Consider the following 27,542-nt stretch of genomic DNA (forward strand, 5'->3'; position numbering starts at 1 on the left):
GTGGGAAAAGCAGTGACCTATATATTAGGAAACCTGGGTTCCACATCCCTATCCTACCACTTCCTCACTAGGTCACAAAGAACAGTTATATAACATTTCCTAGATCTCTGTTTTCTCATCTATAATAAGGCAACAGCCTAAGATGTATTGTCCCCTCAGAAAACATCCATAGAAGAAGGGGGGGAGGGGAGTTGAGAAAGGGTCGAAAGCTCCAGTAAAACAGTATCAGAATGATACTCTTAAAAAGCATTTATTTAGTTCCATGATGCAGTGGTTTAGGCTCTGAAGCCAGAATGCATGGACTCCACCACAGCGTGACCTTGGGGTGTAAACTCACTGCAGCTGCTTCCTCTCCTACAAAATAGGGATCATAACAGTACCTACCTCATAGGACCAATGTGTGAGGATTACATGAGTTGATTTAGACAATTAGAACAATACCTGGCACATGGCAAGCACTCAATAAATGCTAGTTTTCATTGTTATTATCGAATACATCAGTACTGAGCTGAAGTTGGAGACAAAGCTGACAAATAAACAATTAAGTATTTTCATGTCTTTTCTAGTCAAAGGAGAAACAAAAAGACCTTATATCTCTACATGAGTTTTGGTGCAATCGGCACTTCCATGAACCCTCAGAAGTCCCTGCCCTTTATTCCCAAGCCTGTTGATTTGGGAAGGTACACAAGTACTGGACTCTTTATTCACCTGTACACACAGTCCCCGAGGACCCACAGATTTCTAAACCCACCAAGAAAGCCTGAGCTGGAAAAAGAAAGCATTTTCATCCTTTGAACAACAATAACAAAAAATCTTATTTCCCACCCACCCTTTCATACACTGAAGTTAAAGTCTACTTGAGCAATCCAAAAGCTGAGAAAACAACATATACTTACTTTTTTATTATTTTAGATTATTCTTTTTAAAGAGCTCACAGGTATAAAGAGTTCTTTACATGATGGGATTTATTTTTCCCTCTTTAGTCAACAACTATCTTATCAAAATGATGATCCAGCAAGGAAATCATATCAACTTCTGTTTTCTTCCTCCACTGAACCCAAAAGCTTTAAGATTTCTTTTTCAGTAATTTTTCCCCTCAAACTTTCCATTTTCCCCTCACAATCCATTTTATTGACTGACTCCAAATGTTGTCTAATGCATTCACTCTCTTCAGGGATCCAGTGGTATTCATCAGTGCCCAATTCCCTAACTGCTATGAAAGACTGACAGATTTAAGTTTCACTTCTGATTAAGTCTTCTCAGTGAAAGTAACCTGATAGCCTGGCCCAGTGTAGAGCCCTAGAAATAAACTTTGCTTTTCTGACTTCCTTTCCCTCAAATTTATGAGCACACAGGTAGATTAGAGGATTCCACTTGAAGCAGAAAAAGAATCAAGTATCATCATTTCTTCAGCATCTTCCCTAAGCTTGAACCGTTAAGCTGTACATCTATTTAATTCTCATCATGTTAACCTGGTTAACTAATAAAATAAAATTCAACTGATTCCAAAAATCCCTGCAAACTTTTATGTCCCAGCATTTAACCTCTCTTGAAGAAATACATCCATGAAAGCATTTGTAATCGAAATCCTTAGAAACAAAAACAATTTAAGCCAAATTAAGCAAAACCTCTTCCTACCTGCCAAATGGTTCCCATCGAGCTTTTCCAGGGGAGGATTACAGTTCCACCACATCTTTTTCTCTATTAGACATGCAAAAGAATAATATGACAGCAGAATGTAACACACACACACACACACACACACACACACACACACACACCCAGAATGTCACTTCTTGAGGCCAGGGGCTCTGTTTACCCCCAGTGCCTAGGACAGTGCCTGGCACAGAGAAGAAACTCAGTAACCATTTACTGAATGGATGAGTGGGTGGAAGGGGTGCACGTGCGCCAGAAGGGGTATACGTGTCCTGGTGAGCTAAGACCCACACGAGATAATCAGGCCCAGCATAATAGAGTTGACAGTATTCTGAAAGATGTCACGGTCTCAGATGTATCCACAGAGAAGTGGCAACTCTGGTGGCAGGGCACATCTCACTGTACATCTTACCCCATATCTTACTGACAAAGCTGTGACTCAGGCCAAAAAGGCCCTCAACTGCCATCCAACACAGCTCAAAGCCTTCCTGTCAAGAAGTGACTCTAGGTTTTCAAAATGAAACCGTGTCCCCAATGACTTCTAATGTAATTTTATAGTTACTTTCAGCTCACCTCAAACACTTTCCACAGACAGTAGTTCCCAACACTTCCAAATTTCTCAGTCCCCTCTCTAATGCCTCATTCCCAGTCTTTAAAATGCTTTGTAACAAATATGTAAATATAACCTCAGTTTATCTCAGTTATGTTGGGTGCAGGTGTAGCATCAGGAGAGGGGCTTCCCAGGACATTACCTTTCAGAATCTTGAAGAGCAGACACAGTAAAAAGTTCCACAGAGAAAATGAAAAAGGCTAGGAGTACAGCTCACTAATCACATGGCTTGGTACCCGACACCTGAGAAAACTCAGTGAAGAGAAACTGACACACCCTCCTCCAGACAGAAGGTCTCTACCCTCACTGCACAACAGAATCCTCTGGGGAGCTTTTAAAAGTTCTGATGAGTGGGTGGCGGCTCCCTCCACCCTCTGATGGGTATGGGGACTTTTTTAAACCTCCCCAGGGGATTCTAATGTGCAGTCAGGTTTGAGAATCCCCTGTTCTAAGGCTTACAGTTGACTTGCTTCCTCCTCAGACATAACAAAAATAACCTGCAGTTTTAAGAAAGTATGGTAACATGCTAAGGTTTGTTAAAGCTGGCAGTAGGTCCATTAGTGTTGGTTATGTTATGCTTCATACTATTTGATATCTATAAAATATGGAATATAGTCCTATATATATGTACACAATTTTTTACACAAATATTTTTTAAAGCAAGTTCACCATATAGTGGCCCTCAAAAGCACAAGTACTAAAAAGATGATTTTACTTTCCTAAGGAGTATAGGCGCTGGTGGTGTCTGGGGCTTTTACTTCACTGAGGGGGAAAAAAAAAATCAAGACCAATTCAATTGAGTCTGCTGACTTGAAAACACTGGACTGAATTCTGTAATACACTTCACAGTACAGGTCTTGAAAAACGCTCCAGTCAAACTCAGCTCAGAAAGACCAAAGGTATCTACTTAACCAGAAATCCATCTAAAATGAGCAGAGTTGCCAGGAATGAGCCAGACTGGCTGTGAAATCCTCTATATAATCAAACATTTGCAGACATGGAAGTGGGTTGTGACAAGACAGTATTACTCCTAAGGCTCAGCTCTAAAACCATCTTAAAATGGAAGTAGGGAAAGCATAGTGCAACAAATGTTTATCCAGAGACAAACCCATCCCCCTTCTATTCATCAAGGAGACAGTATATGTCCTGGAATCAGTCGGGGCTCAAATCCTGGCTCTACAACTTCCTAGCTACATGACCATGGGGAAGTTATTTAACTTCTTTGAACCTCAGTTTCTTCAGCTCTAAAAGGAGGATAGCGTTACCTACTTCACAGGGTTGTTGTGAGGATTAAATGGGATAATGCTCTGGGTACAATGATTATCATACCCAGTGAGCCCTTGATAAATATTAGCTAGCCATTATTATCATTGTTCGTTGTTATTAAAATTTTTACCCAAATGATGGTGGATTCTCGCACTGAAGAACAAAGCTATTTCCCAATTTGTGGTGATTGGGCATTGGAATTCTGTATATTCTTGAAGCAAGTCCTCTGGGAGAACCATACTCATAAACAGGAATGAGACACAAATCTTCTGGGCTCCAAAAAAGATGTCCCATGGCTCCTAAGGCCTGGAATGGTGGCATCGAGGTACAATAAGAAGCTCCCATAAAGGAATACAACATGTGAGTTCTGGATCTTGCTTTAATACCAGCTGGGTGATCTCGGAGAAGTTCAAAGTCTTTTTCAGGGGGCCGGCCCGGTGGCGCAAGCGGTTAAGTGGGCGTGCTCCGCTGCGGCAGCCCGGAGTTCGCCAGTTTGGATCCTGGGCGCGTACCGACACACCAGTTGGCAAGCCATGCTGTGGCGGCGTCCCATATAAAGTAGAGGAAGTGGGCACGGATGTTAGCCCAGGGCCAGTCTTCCTCAGCAAAAAAAGAGGAGGATTGGCAGATGTTAGAGCAAAGGGCTGATCTTCCTCACAAAAAAAAAAAAAAAGAGTCTTTTTCGGTTGGGAAATGAGGGCTTTAGACTGTTGTTTTCAGCTGTTCTTAAGGTTCTCAAGTCACTAGTGTTTAAAAGTCAAAGCTCCTAGGGGCCCCTCCTCCAACTCTGCCCCTCTCCTCCTCACTCACTCCATTCTAGCCACCATGGCCTCCTACAGTTAGTCACACACCAAGCCACTCCCTCCTCAGAGCCTTCACACTTGCTCTTCCCTCTCCTTGAATGCTCTGTCCCTGGCTATCCACGTTTCTTGCTCCCTTACTTCCTTCAGGTTTCCCCTCAAATATCACCTCCTCAGAGAGGCGTCACCTAAACCATCCTCTATAAAATTGCACATATGCATACACATACTAGATTCTCACTATCATATCCTTACCCTGCTTAAAACAAACAAAACCTGTCACCACCAAACATATTATGTATTTGTGTATTATTTACAGTATGTCCCCCACCCTTGCTAGAATATAAACTCCATGAGGCCAGATATCTACTTCTCTTATTCACTACAGCATCCCCTGTGCCAAGAACAGTGCCTGGCTGGCACAGAGAAGCTACTGATAAATATTTTTTGAATGAAAAAATAAACAAAAGAATCCTGATACCTTTTTGTTGCTCTTGTTAAATGAGGTCAGAGCCTCCCCTCAGCTGACTCGTGTCCCCTGAGGTACCCAAAACACCACTGCCCAAATGATCTCCAAAGACACTTACTGCTCAGAAAGTTTCCAAGTCCATGTTACTTCTGTTAGACTCCAAAGAGAAACGTTAAATTCGATGAATGACTTTCCATTCTGTGATTTCACTTACTATTCACTGGCAGCTGCATAAAGGGCCCTGAAAATTTGAAGCATACCATGTCCCAGAACTGTTGCATCTCTGATATATATATCTACAACCAAATAGTATGCGTGTCTGGATGGCAAAAAGAAAAATCCAACTCCACGGGGCAGGGGGTGTGAGGTGTCTCTTTCCATGCCCTGGGCCTCTAGTACCTACCATTGAGCCTCTAGGCTGCAAGAATATCACTGCTTCTAATGAGGTAAGGAAGAAGGATGGTGGACTCAGGACCCATGTGGAGACAGATGCTATACAACGGAGGATATAAATCTGGGCAACATGGTACCCACCTGGTAGCTTCCTGACTCTACTACTAAGTCTCTTTTTGCATCTAAATGACGTCCTGGCTTAGCCTGCTTTGGGCTTACATTCAGGAAAACAGAAGTTGAAGGAGTATCCTAAAGAAGAACTCTGTACAAGGCATGAACAGTTATAAGAAACACCCCAGAGAAGCCAACTGGCTACAAGACTGTGACGAGGTCTTATACACAATTTCATAGAAAAGATATGAAAAATACTCAGCAAACAAGTAAATAGGACCGTTGCAAATCTTTATCATCCTGTCTAGCAATGCCGAACTAAGCAAGTTATCGATTGAAAGTGTGATGACCCATCCTCTAACACTGTAATCTAATCCTTAAACTAAAGACAATTTAATGCCTTTGCATGTCCATATGTTTTCTAATGACGCCATTGCTGTCAACATGCTACAGGAGTGCTTCTTGGAAGATGGAAGTAATGACAAAGCACATCATTGGGAAGGCAATTATATGCAGTACTAACCATTTTACAATGGCCATATGGGCTGTATTTCAACAGTGTAATTTCCAAATCAGCCTGAGCATACATATTTCTCTGTCCTTAATCCCAGGTACACCATACTAAATGACATAAGAGTACAGATGAAATATGGGCAGCAGATGTAGAAATCTACAACAAGAATGCTAAGTAATGTTCATCTGTAAACAATAAACAGAGGGTACCCACTGCCCTGAAGCAAAACTGACACCCATCTCTGCCAGTCCATCTTCACACTGTTTCCTTAATCGAAAACATCACAACAGGGGTATTACAAACCACCAGAGGGGCAAGGAACAACAAAAGGAAAAGTTAAAATACACAGTTTCTACCTAAGTGTTTACAATCTGAGACAGGCCCTAGAGGTAACATAGAACTCATATTTCACAAACATATAAAATTCAAGTATAACTTGAATTTGATATGATAACTTCTAAATTGATAACTTCTAAAATCCTGGACTTAAAGGTATGGTTCCTATTACATTTGATTTTTATAGTTGTAGTTCAATTTCAAAGGACATGCTTTGACTTGGGTCTCCTCTACAATCACAAACTCAGTTAAAAACTGAAATCTACTATATTTCCATTGTGGATGTGCAAAAGTATAACTGCTCATTGAAATAGCTGAAGAGAGAGGGGCAAGAATGCACGTCTCACAGCATGATGGTCTCAAGAAGAAACTGTCACCTCTCCTCAGAAAGAGAGAGGCTTTTCAAAGAAGTGTGTAACTTAACTGATCTTCATAATCACCTAGAAATCTTTTGAAACCTCATGCCCAGTGAGGGTATTCTGAGTGTGTGTGTCAGTGTGTGAATGTGTTTGTGTTTTACTACTCCCCAAGGGATGGTCATCAGCCAGGTCTGAATCCTGAAGTCCTAGAAGACTTGGCCCAGAGGAGCCGAGGGGGAGGCCCCTCAAGAATGCACAGTACTCTAATCACAGTTGGGATTTCCATAAGAAGCAAAGCTAACATTAGCATACTCTTTGTAGAATAAACAAACTTCTAGAGGGTGGAGTGGAGAATGGGGGAGAACAATTTGCAAATGTGCTTAGAATAATGAAAGAAAACAATGACAGAGGAAATAATAGACTATTTGTCATCAGGCATCTTCAAAATATAGATACCAAGAAAAGCAAAAAACTATTTAGTATGGGCTTACACCAGGAAGAATGCAGTACCTATTAGTTAAAAAAAAAAAACAAAAAACACTAGTGCTAGCAATAAGGTCTGTTTTATTGTGGAATAGAGTGCCAAGAGAAGTGCCACTTTCTAGAATAGTTTTAAAACCAGACAAGACAAAATACTTATGAAACTATAGTAGAAAATAAGCTTATACCCAGTGACCTGTTGAAAGGGTGCCAGTCCCTTGTCCAATTTTACTCTGTTCCAGGTGGCTGGTTTAAGAAATCAGTGAGCTAAGTATTCGAAAGGGTTTAGTAAAGGGCACACAGGAACCCTCGATATTATGAGCCTGAACCCTTGCCTCTGGCAAAGGCTTAAAATCTACCTGAGCAATGTGACCTGGGAAAAGGTCAGATTGTAACACAGGGGGAAAAAGGGGAAAAGGACAGAGAGGGGAAGGAAAAAAAAAATAACAAATATGCTACAGATGTACTGTATGAGTGGCAGCCACCTACTGTAAGCTCTAGCTTTAAAAAAAAAATACATAAAGAAAGATGGTGAGGTACTCTCCCCTCCCTAAATCCTATTATTATGCTTAGAAAATCCTTTGTAACCAAGACAATGTTCAGCAGCAACAAGGAACAAATGTGGTCTACCAGAGACCCATGTGGGACTCACACAAAATCAATCTGTATTAAAAAGAAGAGTAGAGAGGAGTGAGGAGCACAAGCTTTCGGGTCAGCCAGAAACTGCTGCATTTCCTGCCTCTCTTGTATTGACTGACCTTGGGCAAATTGAGTTAATCTCTCTGAGCTTCAGTTTCTTTAACAGTAAAACAGGGATATCATTCATTTTTTTCAAGGGGTAGCTCTAATAAGACAACGAAAGAAATTCTGAGCACAGTGCCTGGCGCAGAGTAAGTACTCAGTAAATAGCAGCTCCCTTTTCAAAAATTTCTTTTCATGGAGTTTTTGTAGAAATAGGTCAACTGTAAATAAGCACTGACTGAGTACCTACTATGCATGGATTACTGAGTAAAGGACGCAGCAATTCTGAGAGCCTCAAATATCCTAAAAAGGACATATGTTGAGAGAGTACAGAAGCTAAAGGTAGAGAACAGAGGGAAATAAAACAATACATTAGAAACAGTGGAAGAAAACTCAGGCTCTCTCTTTTCCAAGGTTCTAGTCATACTCCCAAGTGACACACAATAAGCTATTACACAGCATATAACAGACCAAGAAAAAATTAACAGCCCTTGAACTTCCCACCAGATCCCAAATAAAACACAGAGTATACTGTGTCATGGTCAACACTACAAAAACTCCTTGAGGCTGGCCTCACGATCTCAATCCAAGGGAAAATCATCTCAGAAAGATGAAATATTCTCAAAGCTAAGAAATAAAGCATTTCTCTGACCTAATCCATTTCCCAGCATTAAGACTATCAATAAATTTATTATTATTATTATCATCATCACCATCATCCGTGATTCTGGAAACAGAACAACTGCAGATAAAATTAATTCTGGGGTGAAATATAGATAAAAAGATAGCTTTACTGGATAGGTTTTGAAGTCTGAATGATTTGAAGTAGAAAGCCACATTGCCAAAATATTTAACAATTTTTAAAAAGTGATCAAGGGGGCTAGAAGCAGTGTAGATATGCTGAGTTAAACACAGTTTTTGATACTTTCAGATATTATGTAAAACTACTTTAAACACACAAAATATTTCTGGAATCATATTATACTTCAATATTTAAAAACAGTCATAGTCCTTCACCTGAAGGTGACCTGGAACAATCTGGTCCATTTCTATATTAGACTAATAAAACTAATTTTAAAACAACACAACTGTCTAACACAGCAGGTTTCAACATTCAAGTGTGAAATCACATCTCCCAACACACAGGCTGAATTATCCCCCTGCCTCTCACCTGTAATTATCATTTGCTCCCTCCCCAGGTGGCTCTCAGCCACCACACATCCTCCTAGGCTCACATCTGGAAATACAAACTCCCTCTGGGGCCTCATATGCTATGGGGGTGAGAGGGAGGACAAAAACAAAAACTTCACGCTGGCTTAGACAACTTCTGAAAACATCTATTTTCAACACACAGTATAAGAGCAATCTGATAAAATTAAAACACTCGTGTCATCACGGTTAACGATGAGAATTTTTCAAAATAAAAAGAATAAATTTACTTCACAGTTCCTGTAGAGGCCAGCTTCTTCCATTAAGGCCAATTCCAAAAATTTAGCAAGGGATCTTTCATCAGCTGAGAGGGCATAATTAGATGTTTTGATTAAAGCATTTTCCTCCCCTGGTTAACAAGATATAACAGATGTCACTGACTTCCCTAATAACAATACAGCCCTGCATTTGGCATCTTTACAATTTTAAAACTGAACTGTCATATAGAAAAATTATAGCTAGAGTGTCTCTGTACAATCATGACTCTGAAGTGGTTATGACATTCCTGGACTCCCCAACGGAACAGATATGGAAATCATGTTCAATATTCATAGCCGAAAGCCCTCCTTAGCACGCACTTGAAAACCAACCTCTGAAATCTGAATGATGCGGGCTTATTCAAATCACCACCAATTATTCCTGGAAGCACCAACCAAGCGAGGTATGAAACCTGAACAGAAAATGCAAATCTCACAGTCACTTTCTTCCAGGAACACAGGGAACACATGCAGAAAAGTGTCTCAGGGAAAGCAATGCCCATTTAAAGAGACCCACTCTACCAAAATCCCAGCTTCCCTGCAGAGAGGAGTACTGTACTTCACATACACAAAAAAATTTTTTTAAAAGGACTCATATTTTTCATAGGAAGATTCCCCTGGTGCATCTGATCCAATTTACAAAAATTCGATTTACACCAATTTTGTCAACATATCAGCCCAGAGTGCAACCAGAGATAGGCCTGCATTTTAAATGGGAGGCAGCCTCTATGATTGAAGTTCAACTCAAACATCCTGGTTTAACAACTCCATTAACGACATCGAGCACAGATCTAAAGATTACTCAGCCCCTTTGTCAGTTGCATGTGTTATTTATAGGACAGTATATCAATCATGTCTTCCCCTTGTTATTTCTACCTTCTGGTCCTAAGCTATTTGGTCTGCCAAATTAATACATTCCATTGCTGCTACAAATCTAAACAATGCTTGATAAAAGATTAATAAAATAGTTGAGTTCTATGCAACCATATACACACCCAGGGAAATTCATCAATGTCTTTTTATTTGCATATTTGGCTGACTGCCCCCTGCAGCAAATATGTAAAGCACAATGCTCAGGTATACTGGTTTATGGTTTGCATTTAATTCAGGGTGTCAATCTGCTTCTGTTTTAATTACATCCATCTTGATATGTTATTACAATCTCATGAAAACTTCTTTTCATTATATGAATGGCTATAAATATATACACATGACAAACAGTTGTTATAAATTTTCTGGTTCAGCAATAAACAGGCAAGATGCCGTAGCCAACACGTCATGTGGATTTAATATTTTGAGTCTTTCTTCTTCAAAAGAAAAGTCTGGTTGAGTCTTCAACTCAACCATTCTCCAAAGTTCACTTGTTTCAAACGTTCTGCTACCAACGTTATTAAATTGCTCTGAGTTTCTCTGGATTGCCAGGCTGAAGAAAATGTTTTAACAAAAAAAATTATGTTAAAATTTTAAACAGGCCATATTAAGGTCATCTTATATCCAAATAATTATTTTATCTTTCCACTGGACACTCAATGATGAAAAACTCTCCTATCATCACCGTAATATTTATTTTTTCTTTTACATCCTCATTATGGGGAGTGATGGGTGGTGTTAAAAAAGACTTATGAACCTACAGAGAAAGGCCAATGATACACTGGGGGAAACTAGACTGCTTTTAAAAGGTTCTTGATACTGAGTAATAATCAGAAATTTTCTTAGGAAAAAATGAGAAGCTTTACAATCATAGGTGCTCATCCTCACTTGTAGTATTATTTTTGTTTTTTAAAAACCTCCTTCCAACGCTCCCAACCTTAGAATACAAGTACTGAGGAGAAGCAGCCTCCTACTTTCACTGGATAACAGTGAGAGCCTCTAACTCTCAGTGTGATCTTGAGCAGGTCAATTAACTCCTCTTGGCTGTGTTTTCATTTGCAAAACGAGAGGTAGAACTACACATCACTAAAGACAACATCTGTGCCTTTAATGCCACTCAGGGCTTAGAAGTACATCAGCCAACAATGGCTGGAGTGAAATGGCCCCTCAAAAGACTGCTCTGAAAAAGTTGAGGTCCTAACTTTAGAATAACATCTCTTAAAGCCGTAGGCTCTGCACATTGATATCAAAACTGTAATTTTCACAAATAATCAAACTGATCACCACAACAAATGAGGAATACACAATACCAAACACTTATGTCCCCTTTTGCCCCAGTGAAAGTATAATTTTACTTGAATTATATAAAATCATTTCTTAGAAAAGCACAAATCCAGGACCTTCGTTATTTTTTCCGACAGAACATGTACAGAGAAAATGGGTGAACACTGGAATTTCTAGTATGTGGCTGGAAAACAAGTGATAATCTAATGCTCAACTATTGTTTCATCTACATATTCATTCTCTTAGTTTTTTTCTTTTTCTTACTTTAGTTTTTAACTACAGAAATCTATTCACTGAACAACCTTTACCCAGCAACGGTAACTGCAAAGAGACTCTAGCAAACAAAAAAAGTCTACTTCAGTATAACTATTGAGGGATAACTGCAATACTAAACTTTCTGAATTCCTCTTTTCAAGCTCTAAAATATCATTGCCATCAGAAACTTTGCAGAAACCTAAAATGAGGTCTGTAGGTTGGTGCTGTGGCTGCAGCAGAGGACAGGTGTGGGGACAACATGGAAAACGACATCCTTCAGGCATCATCACAACTTGACCTAGCATTGACTTGAACCCTGTCCCAGATTCAGAATTTCGCTGCACTCTGAAAGTATCAGATTTCAGCACATAACCAAGAGTCACAACTTGTCTTCAGAGGCTGTGTTCTGTATCGAGCCCAGGTCATTTCAAAATGCCTCGGTTAACAGCAATCACACAGTACCTGCAATTTGAAGGCTTTCTGCCAAAAGTGAATCCCAACCTGCGTTAGCCATTTTCCATTACTTACAAACTGTGGGCTTTTCCCTTCTCCTGTTGTGACTCCATTTTACTGCACTTGGGTTTTCCAGGGCTCTGAAGATACCAAGGAGGTATATAGCACCATCAGTTATAATGGCAAGCCAAAATGACAGTACAGTCTTTAAAAACATATTTTGTATGTAGTTGGTAATTTGTGGTGTTTGTTCAAATTCTAACTAGAATTCGGATATGAATGAGAAATCCGAATTATGAGATGTAACAGCCCAGAAAACTGTGGCAAGTGATTTACTCTCAAAGTGCTAACATCAGAATCCCTCAAATAGACTATCAAAGTTCAAATAATGGAAGTTTGGGATTTTAAAGATTCCAAATTCCACCCACAACTTCCTAAACCCATTATCTTTTATTAATTGCATTCATAATTTTGGAGAGCTCTACCTCAGTAAAGGAAAAGAGGAGGGAAGAAGGGAGGGAAGTTGGGAGAGAAGGAAGGAATGAGGGAGGCTGGCATGCAGTGGGTAGGTGGGGAATCTACTGGACCCTAAGATGAGACTGGCATATACACTAATATGTGGAATAAACACCTTCAAAGAAGACAGCAATACACATGATTTAAGGCTACAAGTCCCCTTGCAAAGCATGGAATCAGAGACCTGAGGAGGACTGAGACACAGAAGTCTGTGCCTGCCTAGTCTCTTCCTAAGGAAGCCAGACTATGTGAAACCCACTCCTCCCCTCCTCAGTTACTAATGGCATAAAGAAGACCTATTCTTTGTGATCTTACAATGATACGTACTGACTGCACACCCCCTACCCTACGGGCTTGTTAGAAGAAATGAAGGAAGAACACAGCTCAGATTTGAAAGAACCAAGTACAAACTTAGCATCTCACTAGCCTTAAATTCTACACCCCTCTTCTAGGAAAAAAAAAATCTGCATTCATCTATTCATGGAACAGGTACAGATTATATAAGAAAAACAGTTGTGACCTAGCTAACAATGTCCCTAAATGGTTTTTGATCCTCTCTTGTCTCGGGTTTTACTAAATTCATTACCATCTTGCTCTTCCAAATTTCAATTATCTGAGAGTTTTCAAATCTACCTGAATTTTTTCAGAACTTTCCCAAATGAATAGCTGCTATCCAAGTACCAAGTTCTTTTTACTATATATACAGAATATTGGGTTTAATCCTAACTCTGAAAAAAGTGTTGTTTCTTGAGGAGAAAAAAAAACAGCATGAGGTATTTTTACAAAGTTAGGCTATATTTAGTGTATTAGACTCAGCACAGCACAGGAGTAAAATAAAATATAAAGCCACTATCCCACTATCCTCCACCCTCTGCATGTGGGGACATGTACACACACACACACCCTCCATCAAGAAGTGCTATAGACCTTCTGTCCAAAGGCTTCCAAATCTTGTAGCTAATGGGACCTGAACTATTCCTTAACAGCTGGCCTCAATTATTATTTTCTCAGTTGGGGGACTCTATTTCTAATCCTAACATTCTCTCAAACTAAATAATCACCATTTATTTTTGACAATACATAGAACTGTCGTATAGAAGTCTCAGAATCTCTTTATCACCCTCAATGCTCCTTCAATCATTCATGTTGAATGCTCTGGGTTTTTTTTAACCCATTTTCAACAGTGAAACAACACTAGAGAACAACACTCTCGGAAAGGATCAAAGGCTAATCATTAACTTTGCAATTCATTTTTTTAAATTTACTGATTCATTTATATCCTGTCTACTTCCAAAAAAGATCTGAAGTAGTTAATCTCAACAGCTAACACAAGCCACATGGAATCATCTTACCACAATCTTCTACCTCATCTCATATAAATACTCCTAAAGTGATGCTCTGCCTTTTACAGTAAAATACTGAAATTCAGTAAGTCCAGTAAAATACTTGAACTCATAACCAAGCACATTATTCACACTCTCCCTTTTCTGCAAACTTCTCACCACTTAGGAACGCCTCAGATCCTAAAGCCATGCACACTTTCAGAAGTGAAATGCTGGAACTGACCCATTTACTCTGCAGTCCCATCCCAAACTTCCCAAGACAGAAAGTGAAAAATGCAACAGAAACGTAGCTCCACAGCTTTCCCAGACTGTAACAGCAGAAGAAGGTTCTGACCTTACTTAAACTAGCACTTCATACAGAAGCGAGCAAAACGCAGATAATTTGAAACCTTTAACATCAGTGTCAACCTCCGTGCTCAACTAACCTTCTTTCTCAGCTTGCTAAAAAGCAGCAATACATGAAACCAGAAGGGACGAAGAGAGGATATAACATTGGCTGGAGGACAGCTTGGTGGCATCAGAATGGGCTGCTATCACACTCTAAGAGCTATTAATGAGAATCACTCACCAACACTCACCTCATGGTGGGGTTGCTAACAATCAATGAAAGGGCTGACACCAGGCAGGAAAAGGGAGCAGGAGGAGAAGTGGACTAATTATCACTATTTACATCTCTCACTCCCTTTGCCACTCCCACTTAAGCAGCAGCCTCCACTCCAACTTCAAACTTCTATGCCTGGTTTTCCAAGTCGTCTATCATCAGCCCACTCACCCCAGACTCAGAGATCACCAAGTACCCAGACCTGGAAGGGACCTTTGAGATCTTTTCCAGCAGTTTCCATACTGGATTATAGATTACAGATTACAATGCCAAGAATAAAAGTGCCCTGTGGTCAAATAAATTTAGGAAATAAGGTACATCACGTTGCCTCCTTTGATATTCAACACTTGCATTCACACAATAAAAGATTTTCAATCCTGGCAGAACAAGTCACCTGTTTAATTTTGTCTAGCCCATAAAGTTTCAAAACTATATGAGGGTAGATCACATTTTTTTGGTCTGGAACACAACCTATGAACATCCAATACAGCTATGTATCCTTCCAGCTTGGGTACCTAAAGCCTGGCTCTAAAACTGCTACTCTAAACCTCTCAACTAAAGGATGAAGAAAATGTTGCTTTTAGAGAGTGACTTCCCAAGGTCACTCAACTAGTTAGGATGGCCAAGCCTGGAATGTGGGTCTCCATTGGTCTTCTGACTCCCTCACAAGCACTCTTTACTTACACAATTTTGCACTCATTTCTACCAGCATTTCCTTGCCCCCAAGTCCTAATGAATAGCATTTTCTCACTCTTGTGTCATGTTTCTGTGCCTTCTTCACTATTCCCTCTTCTCAGAATGCTCCTCCCATCTCCAAATCCTTCCCTATCTATCCAAATCACTTCAACCTTCTAGGCCCCATCTTCTCCAGGAAGCTTTCTCAAACACATCAGCCTATCGCACTACCCCTTCTCTGAAAGCCTATTGCACTTAGTTGGTATCAGGCAATTAGGTGCCTGTTTCAAAATCATTTTATAGGCACTGGACTTAATTTATCAACTAAACTGCACACTCTTTCAAGATGCGGCATATATTTTAGGTTTCTTTGTACTCTTTCTAGTGCCTTGCACATACCAAGCACTTCATAAATATTTGTTGACTAATACAAGGAACATGATTAATGTTTTTTAAACAACTGAATAAGTGAGATTAGACCATAATAAATTATTAGAGCCTATTAACATGGCATGTTGTAAGTACATCAAATTCTGTATAGCCTATTTACGCTACTGATGTGTAGGTAAGCCCTGAAACAGAGCTAGGAAATGAAGACCACATGAAAGTCTTGGTTTGATCCTCTACACACCAGAAACGAGTCTTCCTTCATTTTCACAAGCATGCAAAGCTCCAACTGGTGTCCTGCCTGCTAATCCCACCAATTTCACCTTTGGTTCCCTTGGTCAGTTGTATAAAAGGAGGCTGCTGTAAGAACTCAGTACACAACAGAAGAGTGAGGGGAAAAATACTGGATTCGCAAAGTCAAATTTTCAGCCATGGTGCTCACATGGCTTCCTAATCGAGACAACACAGAAAGAAACCCAAATAAGAACAGAAAGGCAATATTATCTGGCACATCCAGGGTACACTGTCAGTCCCAGAACCCCAACATTTCCATTATACTTTTTTTGCTAGAAGCCACTTTAAAAAAAAAAACAAGGCATGATGTCTGGGGATATTCATTCACAATCTGTCATTCAAAGAATATCCAAATAAACAATACCATATCCAAATGGTAATTCCACTTCTCAGATGCATAATGAAAAGAACACCACATTCAACTTTAGCCTCCTCACCTACCCTCTTATCTTCCATCATGAGACCCTTCACAATCGCATACTTGAACTTCAGGGCACAATTACTCAAGACAAGTGTCCCTGCAGAATACGAAACTACCTCAGCCAGTTTTACTGCCTACAAAGTGTGAGACTTCTCAAACTACCTCCAAAGCTTTCATCATCTTAAATAAGTATCCAACAATAGCTAAAAAATAATCAACATACAAATGCAGGTTCTCATTAGGCAAGTTTCTTAATTTTACTCCAGCTATTAGGAAAACCATAGTTGGACTGGAACAATTTATATCAGCACATTTCATTATGAGTTAGGAACCTCTTTTTTAAAAGAGAAGTCAAAATCAGCTACTCAGGACAAAATCATAAAGTCAAATAACGTGCCCTTTAACACCTAAAGTACACTACTCCACAGTTAGCCAGCTGTGAACCCGCATAAGCTTCAAGCTTAGCTGTGCAAGCCAACATTTCTGGTTTCTTATCACAACATCATACTAGCAGTAGCCTTGAGGATACGTGGTGACAACTGTTTTCATTCTAAACCAAGGCACAAAAACACAGTACATATTTAGGATAACTCTTAGCATCTGTGATAATTCTTAACATTTAAAAGTACTCCTGTAACATACATTTCTGTCCAAGTTCATAGTTTAGTTGCTTGTTTCCTAATAAGCCCTCACATTCTTGGTGGTAGTTCAGTAAATCTTCCAAACTGAATACAGTGGGACACCAGAGGTTTTATTTTAATGATCAACACACACATAGGTTTGACCATCCAGCCTTGACACAAATGTACAGCAAACAGATCTACCTTTTCCCAAAAAACTGGACATACATGATGATTTTTATTCCCCACTGTGTTTTTAATCTGAAAAGTTTATTTACAGCTTTCCTACAAAAGTTGGGCCTGTTAAATGTGAACACTGACAGGAAAGGATATTTGATGATATTAGGGAACTGTTGTTAATTTATTTAGGTATGATAATAGTACTACGGGGTTTTTGGTGGGTTTTTTTTTTTTTGAGTCATTACCATTTAGAGATACATACAGAAATATTTACATATTTCTCATATTACATCCGAGAGGGAGGCGTGAGTAGATGGTATACAGACGAAACAAGATGAGACAGGAGTTGGTAGTTGTTGAACTTGGGTGTTGGATACACTGGGGTTTATTACACTGTTCTCTCTACTTTTGTATATGTTTAAATTTTTCTATACAGTTTTAAAGAAACCTTTTTTAAAATGTTTTATTTTTATTTATTTTTTCCCCTAAAGCCCCAGGCGATAGTTGTATGTCATAGTTGCACATTCTTCTAGTTGCTGTATGTGGGACGCGGCCTCAGCATGGCCGGAGAAGCAGTGCGTCTGTGCGCGCCCGGGATCCGAACCCGGGCCGCCTGCATCGGAGCGCACGCACTTAACCGCTAAGCCACGGGGCCGGCCCAAAGAAACCTTTTTTAAAAGTTAGACCTTTTATACCCACACACAGATGTATAAATGATATTTAGATACAAAGGTATTCAGCTAACCAAAGTAACCTGGGTTTTGAATCTAGAAAAGTAGAAGAAAAAATAATCACAGCAAGGAAAGGAATAGTATTAACGACACACTGTGAACTTAGTCTTCTTTAAAAATTAAAGTTTTTTATGCCCAAAAGAAACTAGAATGGGCACATGTTCTCTCAAAAGCAAAACGGAAAGATATATACATCACAAACCCAAATATTTACTTATTAATAAAGTAAAACAATCAACAACAACTGCATAAGTTATATCTATCTGTACTTGGCCTTCAATGTTCATGGGACTCTGCAGGCCCCTCTTGCTTACTTACTGAGAGGGGCCACACAGCAGCCCAGGATGATCATGTAGAAAACAGAACCACTTGTAACCAGCTCTTACAAATACCATCCTAAACCAGCCACTGAGAGCAATGATGAACCAAATTCTAGGCTGCCATTTCAATTCCTATTTTAAAACGGGAGAGACAGAGAGAGAGAGAGAGATCACACTGCACAGTACCCTCTCACCATGCAAACGTTAAAGCCCCAGTTAGGATTATCCTAAGAAGTGGTGAGCCTCAACACTCAAAACAATTGTGTAAAATCCATTTTAGCCAATAAAGCACCAGTTCTGAACCAAAGGGTAACTGATTCAATCACTAACATCAAAATCTATGGCCACCAATACCACCACCACTACCCTCCCTTCCTCCCCAATCACTGGCCACCATACACCACCATCACCACCAGCAGCCCAACCAAAAAGCAGTTCAAACAGAAAAGAACATCACTGACAGGAAGGCTTCCTTTTTAAAAGTATTTAAACCCGACACCTAAACACACACACATAACCAGCAATCTAAACCTGCACAGTTAACTGCATGTGAGATTTAAGCTGTCATTAACAAAGCTTGCATGTGAACATCGCAAAAATACCATAATAACAGCAAAAAAACCAAAGGGAAAGGAAAAAGTTTCCTTCAGGAACCTCAAACCATCACATCAGGTGCATGAAAGGCTAGAAACCAACTCCTATCTTGGTTTTGTGCTTAAGAAAGCGGACCAACTCTGCAGAATCTCAAAGCCTTCTGTGTGTGGTGTGTTGGGGGTGGGGATAGGGAGGTAGGGAGAGGAAAAAAGAGGGTTACATTTAGAGAGGCCAATGACTGATCCCAGCACCAAATCAGACGCATTCAGGTAAAGAGAGTGTCCGCCTGACCCCTGGACAGTCTCCCTCTACCTCCCACCCCATCCCCCAGGAGCTGGTTAGCTAGCAGGAAAATGTGCATTTGGAAATCAACGCTTCAGGTGCCCAAAGAATAAAGAAAGACACACATACACACACACACAAAACCAACCAGAGAGAGAAAAAAAGAAGAGAAAAGAAAATACAAAAAAAGGAAAGGGAGAGGGACAATTGGGTGACAAGCCCTTCAGATACCAGCTAGGATTTTATTCTTTCCTCCCACCAGTCCTCCCTGGTGTACCTTTTTCTGCCCTTTAACCAAATTGCTCATGTACACACACACATGTGCGTATGTACGTGTATAGACAATATTATAATTAACCCTTTCTGTAATAGGGCCCCATACGGAATACAGAAAGATATTCCATCCTTTCCTCTCTTCTCTCCCCTCCTCCCTCCTTTCTCCCAACCAGGAGAAAACGCCCCCTTCTCTAGCTTCACCAAAAAAAAAAATAAAAAAAGGCAGGGGAGGAGGACAGAGAAACCACAAATCCCCATCACTCTCGGGTCCCGAGGACACGCAGGAAATGTATATACTATACAGACACACACATGGACATATGGCTCTGTAGAAGGCACAGAGAGAACCGTCCACCGGCGCCCCAAACCCAGAAAGAGACTTCCACCAGCCAAGAAGCCATGATTGGGGAGGGAGAGGAGGAAGGAGTAGGGGCAGAGCTATCCGTGGAGGGGGGCGCATTGTTGTGATGCCTGAACCCCTTTCTTTCTGCCCATCTGCTGTGGAGGGGGTGCGGGGAGGGGGCGCCGGGGAAAGGCGAGCGAGAACGAGGAAACGAGGAGACCAGGCACGGCTTCGCGATTCCCTCCTGCCGCCTGTCTGCCCGCGCCCCCAGCTCCCCTCCAACAATAAGACCTCAGCCCAGACAGACCGACAGACAGACCAGAGCGCGGCGGGGGAGGCAGCAGAGCCCGGCGCAGCCCAGTGGGGTCGTGCATAAAGGGAAACCGGCGGGAGGGGGGTCCCCCTTACCTCCAGCGCTTCAAAAGTGACAAAGCTGGTCATGGCAAATCCATCAATGATGTCCTCTTCGGCCGAGGTGGACTCTCTCCGCTTCCTCCGCGGGGGTCTGGGCCGGGACGGGGCGGAGGACGGGGGCTTCCCATTGTCTTCCTTGTCGGAGCCCGACGACGAGGCGAGCGAGGGCGCCCGGGTCCGGCCGGCCCCGCCGCCGCCGGCCGCGCCGGCCCCCAGCCCGCCCCGGGAGCGCCTCTCCCGGTCTCGCTGCGACCGCGAACGCCGCTTTTTGCGGAGTCCATGGCCCCGCGTCGGGCCATCCATGGCTCTGCCGCGCCGGGGTCTCCCCGCTCGCCGCCTGCCCGCCACAGGCTCCGGCCGCGGCCACACAAAAAAATTGACACCAACCCCTCCCTCCCCCTTCTCGGCTTCCCTCCGCCCCGAGGAGGGCGCGGGGGAGACGGCGGCCGAAAGAAGGGAGAGAGGGGAAGAAAGAGAGGAGAAAGAAAAGGGGGAAGGGGCGGAGAGAGGGAGGAGGGACGGGAGCGAGGGCGAGAGGCGAGGAGCCCAAGTGCGGGGCTGCCCACAGCACCGAGGGTCGGAGATTCCTGTGAGCGGCGCCGAGCAAAGTAATGGCTGAACACACAGGTCTCCTTTAGAGGAAAAAAAATAACTCACCAAGCAGGCAATAAATCAGAATAGCGGAATGCTTTGATCAAGAGACTGGGAGGCTCCGGGGAGCCCTCCCCGCGGCCATTCTCCGCCGCGCCCCCCGCCCCCCGAAAACGCCTGCCCCCCCGATGCAAAATCGGGTCCGAAAAGGTCGCGGGAAAGTGGGGGCAATGAACTTCACCCGCCCCTCGCGCAGGAAAACACCCCCGCCGCCTCTCACACACGCCTCAGAGAAAACTCACTCCCAGGCTCCAAAATTTTTAAGAAATGCATCCAGGGGAGGCCACGGTTTCCGAGCGACCTGAGAGGGACGAGACCGCCCAGAGAGGGAAGCATAATAATGAAATAATGACGAGGGGAGAGGGCGAAACTGGGAGAGGTGGAGGAGAAGGGAGGTGGAGGAAGGGAAGGAGGATGCTGGAGCAGTTGTGGGGTTTGCTTTTCGGTCTTGGAGGGGGGAGGAGAGGGAGATGAAAGAAGAGAAGAAGCAGACCCTGACGCTGCCACCCACCCCCTCCTCAAAAAAATATTTTTTCCAGTCCCAGAGAAGAGGTCACCCTTCCTCAAAAAAGGGAGGGGGTGAGTCAGTCGACGAGGAAAGCAGAAAGAAATCTCCAGCAGGAGAGACACCGGTGTGCCACCGCCTCCTGCCGCCGCCGCTGCCTCTTCTCTTCGCCCAGCCCGAGGGAGAAGCGCGGCCAGAAAGCGCCGGGAACGCCGCTCTCGCCGCCGCCGCTAACGCTGCCGCCGCCGCCGCCGCGAGAGCCCCGAGCCGGAGGGTGCACGGCGTGTCCCCGGGCGGCTGCAGCGGGAGCCCGGGCACGGCCCCATCCTCCGCCCGCCCGCCTCGCTCAGCTCCCGCTCCTCCCCCTCCGCGGCCGGCCCCCCCCCGCCGCCGCCGCCCGCCTCAGCCCAGCCCCGCGCCCGCCCGCGCGCGCGCGCACGCGCAGCCGCCCTCCCCGCGCCTCGCTCGGCGCGCGCTCCCGCCCCCGCGGCCCCGGCCGGCTGGATCACGTGGCCGGCCGGGCTGCCTCCTCCCCCGCCCCCTCCCCAGTTGTAGAGTGTGTAGAAAGCAAAAGGCAGGGGGCTGGCCGCGCTCGCGAGCCCAGGGCATGCGCGCTGGGGCGGCCGGGCCTGCGCACTGGGGGCGGAGGGGAGCGGGGAGTGGGGAGCGAAGGGGGACCGGGGTGTGGAGGGGGCCGCCCGCGTGGGGTCGGTTGCGGCCGGGCAGAGTTGGCGCGCGAGGGTGTGGAAGCCGCGAAATGATCCCGCCAGTCGCACCGGGGACGCCTGCGGGCCACTGTCCCCAGTCTACTCCGGGCGCCCAGCTCCGCGCCCTCAGCACCCTTCTCGGGACACTTGTCCGTCGACCCCCACCCCAGGCCCGTCCGAGGCGCCCGGGCCGCCTTCTCGGGAGGCCCCCAGAGTATTTTCCTTGGGCGACCTGCGCGGCGAGGCAAAGAGGGATTTCAGAGAAGGGACACAGGGGGGCTTCCCTGGGAGGGGGGCGCGACTGCGGACGACAGAAAAGGGAGCGGGTGCCAAAGCGCGGGCCTCTGCTCCACTGGGGGGCACTGGGAGGCGCCATGGGCGGAGTTGGAAACTTTTCCCCCACGTGGTAGCATAACCCGTGGCCAAGTAACCCGGCGGCCGAATGACCTCTGGGCCCTCCGCCTTCAAGCGGGGGCCCCTGGGGCGCGCGGGCGGCTTTGGACTTGGCAGCGCGAGGCCGTGTGCCGGGAGACCGAACTTGAACCTCAGCTTCGGCGGGCGAGGGGGCGGGGCTGAAGGGGTCGGAATCGCCGCAGTCCGAGGACCCGTTAGACCCGCAGAACTCGGCGCCAGGCAGAGGGAGCGTCCTTTATTTGGGGGGAGCGGGGTCTTCCTGCTTTACCTATCACTGCCCCTCCTCCCGCCGCAATGTAGCTGATGCGTATAAAAAGTTGTATTAAGGAGCCGGCTGCAGCCCAGAATCGATCAGAAAAAGCGACCAGCCTCTTTGGGTGAAGTAGCTGTGCGTTTTTCGGAGCACTGGAATTGATCTACACGGATCAGAAAAACGCCAATAGCCCTCTCTCACGAACCGGTTTGACACCCGCTTCACTTTCTGTCCAGGCACGTAAACACCGTGGCACATCATACCTTACCCCCAGCAGCCTACATTTTGGGGAGGAAGAAAAGGAAAATAAACTGACATTTTTTAATTGCTCACAGTGGGCCAAGCACTGTACTAGACGCTTTGTACATGATTTCTCCTCTTTAGAATCTAAATCTGCACGTTTTATTAGTACTACTGGAAGGAGGTGGTGGAGAAGACAGTGAAGACATGACAACCTGAAATACCCAAGATTGATTAATTGATTCATTTCTCATTTAGCGATGCTTAGGGCCTATTATGTACCAGGCACGGTTCTAGGTGCTGGGAATACAGTAGTACACAAAACAGAGAAGGTCCTCCCTCTTGGACTTTACGTTCTAGCAGGGAAGCCTCACCCATCTTGTACTTCGCGATGACAAGTTAATGGTTTGTCATTCCCTTGTTTTAAGTCATGCTCCTTCAGCGCCCCTATTTCTGGAACCCAGGTCTGGATCCTTGTGAAATCGAAGTCGAGGACGGGATGCAAGGATCGTGGGAGCCATCACGCAAGAGCAAAGAGGAGCAACCACTGAACTGTAAATAAGACTTGAGCTTCCTGCTTGTCCAGGGAACAAACCATTTGACCTTAGGCAAGGCTCTTGAATGACTAGTTTTCTCGTCTGTAAATCAAAGAGGTTCCAGTAAATGTTCAAAAAGTTCCCTTTCAGGTCTACCACTGACCTTCCCAAAAGATGACATCTTTTCAAGTAGATTGTGTGCTTTATTTCTTGAGAATAGTGACTGATATATGGGATCTGATTCAATTTATTAGGAACACGGTGCCACCGTCCAAAATTACCTACCTAAGATAACTTTCCCTGGAGCAATTAGCCAGTACCTCTGTCCAGTGTAACTTCTGTGTTAACTTCTAGGATGCTGTCCCAGCAGCTGTTAAAGTCCACTGAGGTTATCAAGCTCGTGCCTACAAAAAAAGGCAAGTTCTTTGTCACTTGAAGTGAGGATCTGAGCTCATTTTTAGGGTTTTTAGAAATGTGAAAGATGCCTTAGATACTGATAAGTTTCAAGGAAAACTAGGAATAACATTGCAACTACAGTCACTTTTCAACAACTTTGGGGGTTGGGTTGAAGAAGGTGTGAAATTGGCAAATATAATAAAAAGTATAATAGTGACTTTCCGGAGTAGCCCTTGGCAGTCCTGTCTTTAAAGAGTAATGTCTGGTAGGGGAAAAAAAATGGATGGTAATGCACTGCATCCAAGAACCTTGCCTCTGGCAAGAGTAATTTGCAAATGCATTTTGGGATAACACTTAAATGATTTTTTTCAGGATCCAAGGGTAATGCTCACTGGAATTGGTAATGCCTTTTGGGTCAGAGTTTCAGTTTCCTTCCATCAGAGAATTAAAATTGTTTGTGGATTATATTGCCCATATGTGTTTCTAGTTCTCCATATTGTCTATGTTGTAAGAGCTAATGATGAATAACCAACATATAATAAGCTTACTATATGCCAGGCACTGTTCTAAGTTGCATTAAAATAATCTCATTTAATTCTCATAAATTTTAAGAAAGGTTTCTTTCTTCTATACCTATTTTACAGTTGAGTAAACTGAGGCTTAAGAAAGTTAAGCACAGGTGGCATATCTCTTTAGTGGTAAGGTGAATTTGAGTGACTCCAAAACTTGTTGTCTTAATGGTTATGCTGAAATGCCTTGCTCAGAATGATTCCTCAAGAAATCAAATGCTATGTATACAGTACAACCACTTTGGAAAACTATTTGGCAATATCTACTGAAGTTAAACGTATGAAAACCCTATGGCCAAGCAATTCCTTTCCTAGGAATGTACCAACGTCAAATGTATACTAAAAGATATGTATTAAACAGCTCAGAGAAACACTGTTTACAATAACCTCCAAACTGGAAATAACCTGAATGTTCATTGACAGTAAAATGGATAAATAACTGGTGATATATCCATATAAAGGAATACTATACAACAATAAGAATGAATAATCTCCTTCTACATGCATTAACATATATGATTCTCAGAAATATAATGCTAAATGAAAGAAGTGAGACACACAAGAGTATTGTACAAAAACAGGCAAAACTCATTGATGCTCTCTGAAGTTGAGATAGTGGTTACTCTTGAAGGGAGCTAATGACTAGGAGGGGGCATAAATAGGGCCTCGGGGGAGTTGATCGTGTTCTGTTTCTTGAGCTTGATGCTGCTTGCACTTATGTGTTCAGTTTGTGAAAATTCATCAAGGTGTGCTATTATGAAATATGCATTTCTCTGTATGTGTATTATACTTCAACAAAAAATTTAAAAATGCTCTGTATAAGTGTGTGGGGGGGTATTGTTTGTGTACATATCAATCCCTATATAATACTTTATTTTTTTCATGTATTAATGACACCATGCAAATGCTCATTAACAGTAAAATGGATAAATGAGCTATGGTTTGTTCACATATTACTGTACAGTGTGAATATACAATGGAATACTATATGGTAAATCAAAATAAAGCATAGCATTTTATCAGATTTCTTAGTGAGTAGAATGAAACATAAAGCTTAAACTTGAAATGGGCAGTTTGAATGAGCTCAAAATGCATATCAGCAAAACCTTAGGTGAATTCTTTGCCAAAAGATTGTAGTTGATAAAGGATAAAGCTAAAGAAATAATTCCAAAAGAGGTTGCTTGTTTAGTAGGGAGAACACTCAAGTGGTTCTGGAATATGCAAAGGAAAAAACTTACATCTGTGTTCAGGAATAAACTACTGAACCCAGGGGAGCTTCTCCAGTTGTACAATCTTTTATTCGAATTGATGATTAATACTCCAACTACAGCTTGAACATTCAACCTTGACTAGTCAAAGAATACTATTATAGCTCAATGACTGAACTGAACTCTGAGCTTTCCACTAGCAACAGCTATTTTTGGTACCATATTTTCTAAATTACTAAATTTTTATATCCCTCTAAGTCTTGCACTTTGCACTCTGCCAAGAAAGCAATTATTAATACATCCTTCTTGATATTATATACTGGTATATAATATTTGAATTTAATTTATTAGAAAAATTGATTTTTAACTCAAGGCAGCTAAGGTTTATGTTTTGGTCGTTTATAACTTTCAGTTATTTTGTGTGTGTGTCTGCCCTGAGACCAAAGTAGACTGAAGTGGTTAATAGATCCATCTCTATGCCATTTCCAAAGGAGCAAATAAGGAGACTAACACATTTAACATCCCTTCTTTTACGCTCATAAGTTGTTTTTAATAATAACTATTCCTGGGGAGAAGTGGTAGCTTACATTAACTGACAGGTAGCCATCAGCAATAACATTGTTATAACTTTGCCCTAATTATCTCCTGCTGTTTTAATTTTTTTCTGCATTGGAAGTTGTTTTTCTAACTGCAGTTTTAATGTTCAAAAAAAGGCGGGGGTGGGGTGGGGAATGTGTGGTTCAATTTGCTAAATGTTGTGCCACTTTCCACTATATTGTACAATAAGCTTTCATCATCTCTGCAGGTGCCTCTGATGAATGACACATCGATCAACCCATATTACTCAGACTCTGCCATACGAAACCAATGAAAAATACCTGATGACCAAATGGTGATCATGTAAAAAGGTAGTTCTGGCCAATTTAATAAGCTTTAGATTTTCGCAAAACCAACCAGTCTTCCTATCCCTCCTCAGGGCAGTGCTTTCTACTTGAAGATTCACGTGACATGGGCAGGTGGGAAAATTGATGGATAATCGTAGGAAAAAACTTCAGATAACTCTTTAAGGCTACCAATGGGAGATATCCGTATTTATTACTGATTATAACCCTGAGGACCAGTTTCTCTGTTGAATTTGGTAGATGACTTATGATGAATCTTGATTTTATTTTCATTTTTATTTGAAGAGCAGTATAGATCTAAAAGGATAAGATTCAGATAACATAGCATCCTAGTTGAAGAAATTATCAATTCTCTGGAATTACATGAAGACTATAATAAATGATATCCCAGACCTAATTGCAAGCTCCTATTTACAAAACCTAGTAATTATTTTACATTTCTGCTGTGTTCAAGGCCTTTTGTGGTCTGGTCCCAGTTACATTATCAAACTCCTTCATTCCAGCATATATATTTTTATACGTCCTAAACTGGCTCTTGCCTAAACACTTCCATGCCTTTGCCCATGCTGGTCCATCATCCTAGAATCTCCTTTCCTGACATCTGGACTTACTGAATGTCTACTCATCCATCAAGACCAATTTATCCATCAAGGCCAACTCATCCAGAAAGCTTACTCAGAATGCTACTTCCATTCAAAATTAACAGCTTCTTCTCTGCTTATGTGGCACTTTAATTTATATATATTTTAATGTATTATTATATACTTCAAAATAATGTAATGAACAATCATGTACTTTCCCAGTAGCTTAAGAAATAAAACATTTCCAAAACACTTGAACCCTCCTATGTACCTCCTGTGGGATTGTGTACTCCTCCTTCTCCACTCTCCAGCCTCCCTCTTCCTTCCTCCCCCCGCCCCGCAAAGGATCATTATCCTGAATTCCATGCTTATCGTTGCATGCATTTCTCTATATTTTTACTTCATTTAGAAGTATGCCTAAACAATATGTAGTATTTTTTGCATGTTTTTAAATTTATATAAATTATATCGATCTATATGTATTCTTCTACAACTTGTTTATATTCAGTGTTCTATTTGT

General features: G+C 42.5%; 1 protein-coding gene across 7 annotated transcripts in view; it reads right to left on the reverse strand.

Moving 5' to 3' along the window:
• The window catches only part of AUTS2 (activator of transcription and developmental regulator AUTS2), a 1,117,069-nt gene extending 1,096,262 nt beyond the window's left edge, over positions 1-20,807 (reverse strand). For 5 of the 7 annotated variants that reach the window (XM_087417418.1, XM_087417417.1, XM_087417415.1 and 2 more), the window contains exon 1: positions 20,055-20,806. In XM_087417418.1, the coding sequence (XP_087273544.1) occupies positions 20,055-20,363 (309 nt within the window). In that variant the 5' untranslated portion in view covers positions 20,364-20,806. Of the gene's footprint in view, positions 1-18,511; positions 18,514-20,054 lie in introns of all 7 variants that reach the window. The other 2 variants (XM_087417420.1, XM_087417414.1) reach the window with 2 other exon arrangements.
• Positions 20,808-27,542: the final 6,735 nt, after the last annotated feature.

This window comes from Ceratotherium simum, chromosome 26 (genome assembly GCF_057802395.1).
Source record: "Ceratotherium simum simum isolate JZ-2026a chromosome 26, ASM5780239v1, whole genome shotgun sequence".
Taxonomy (NCBI): domain Eukaryota; kingdom Metazoa; phylum Chordata; class Mammalia; order Perissodactyla; family Rhinocerotidae; genus Ceratotherium; species Ceratotherium simum.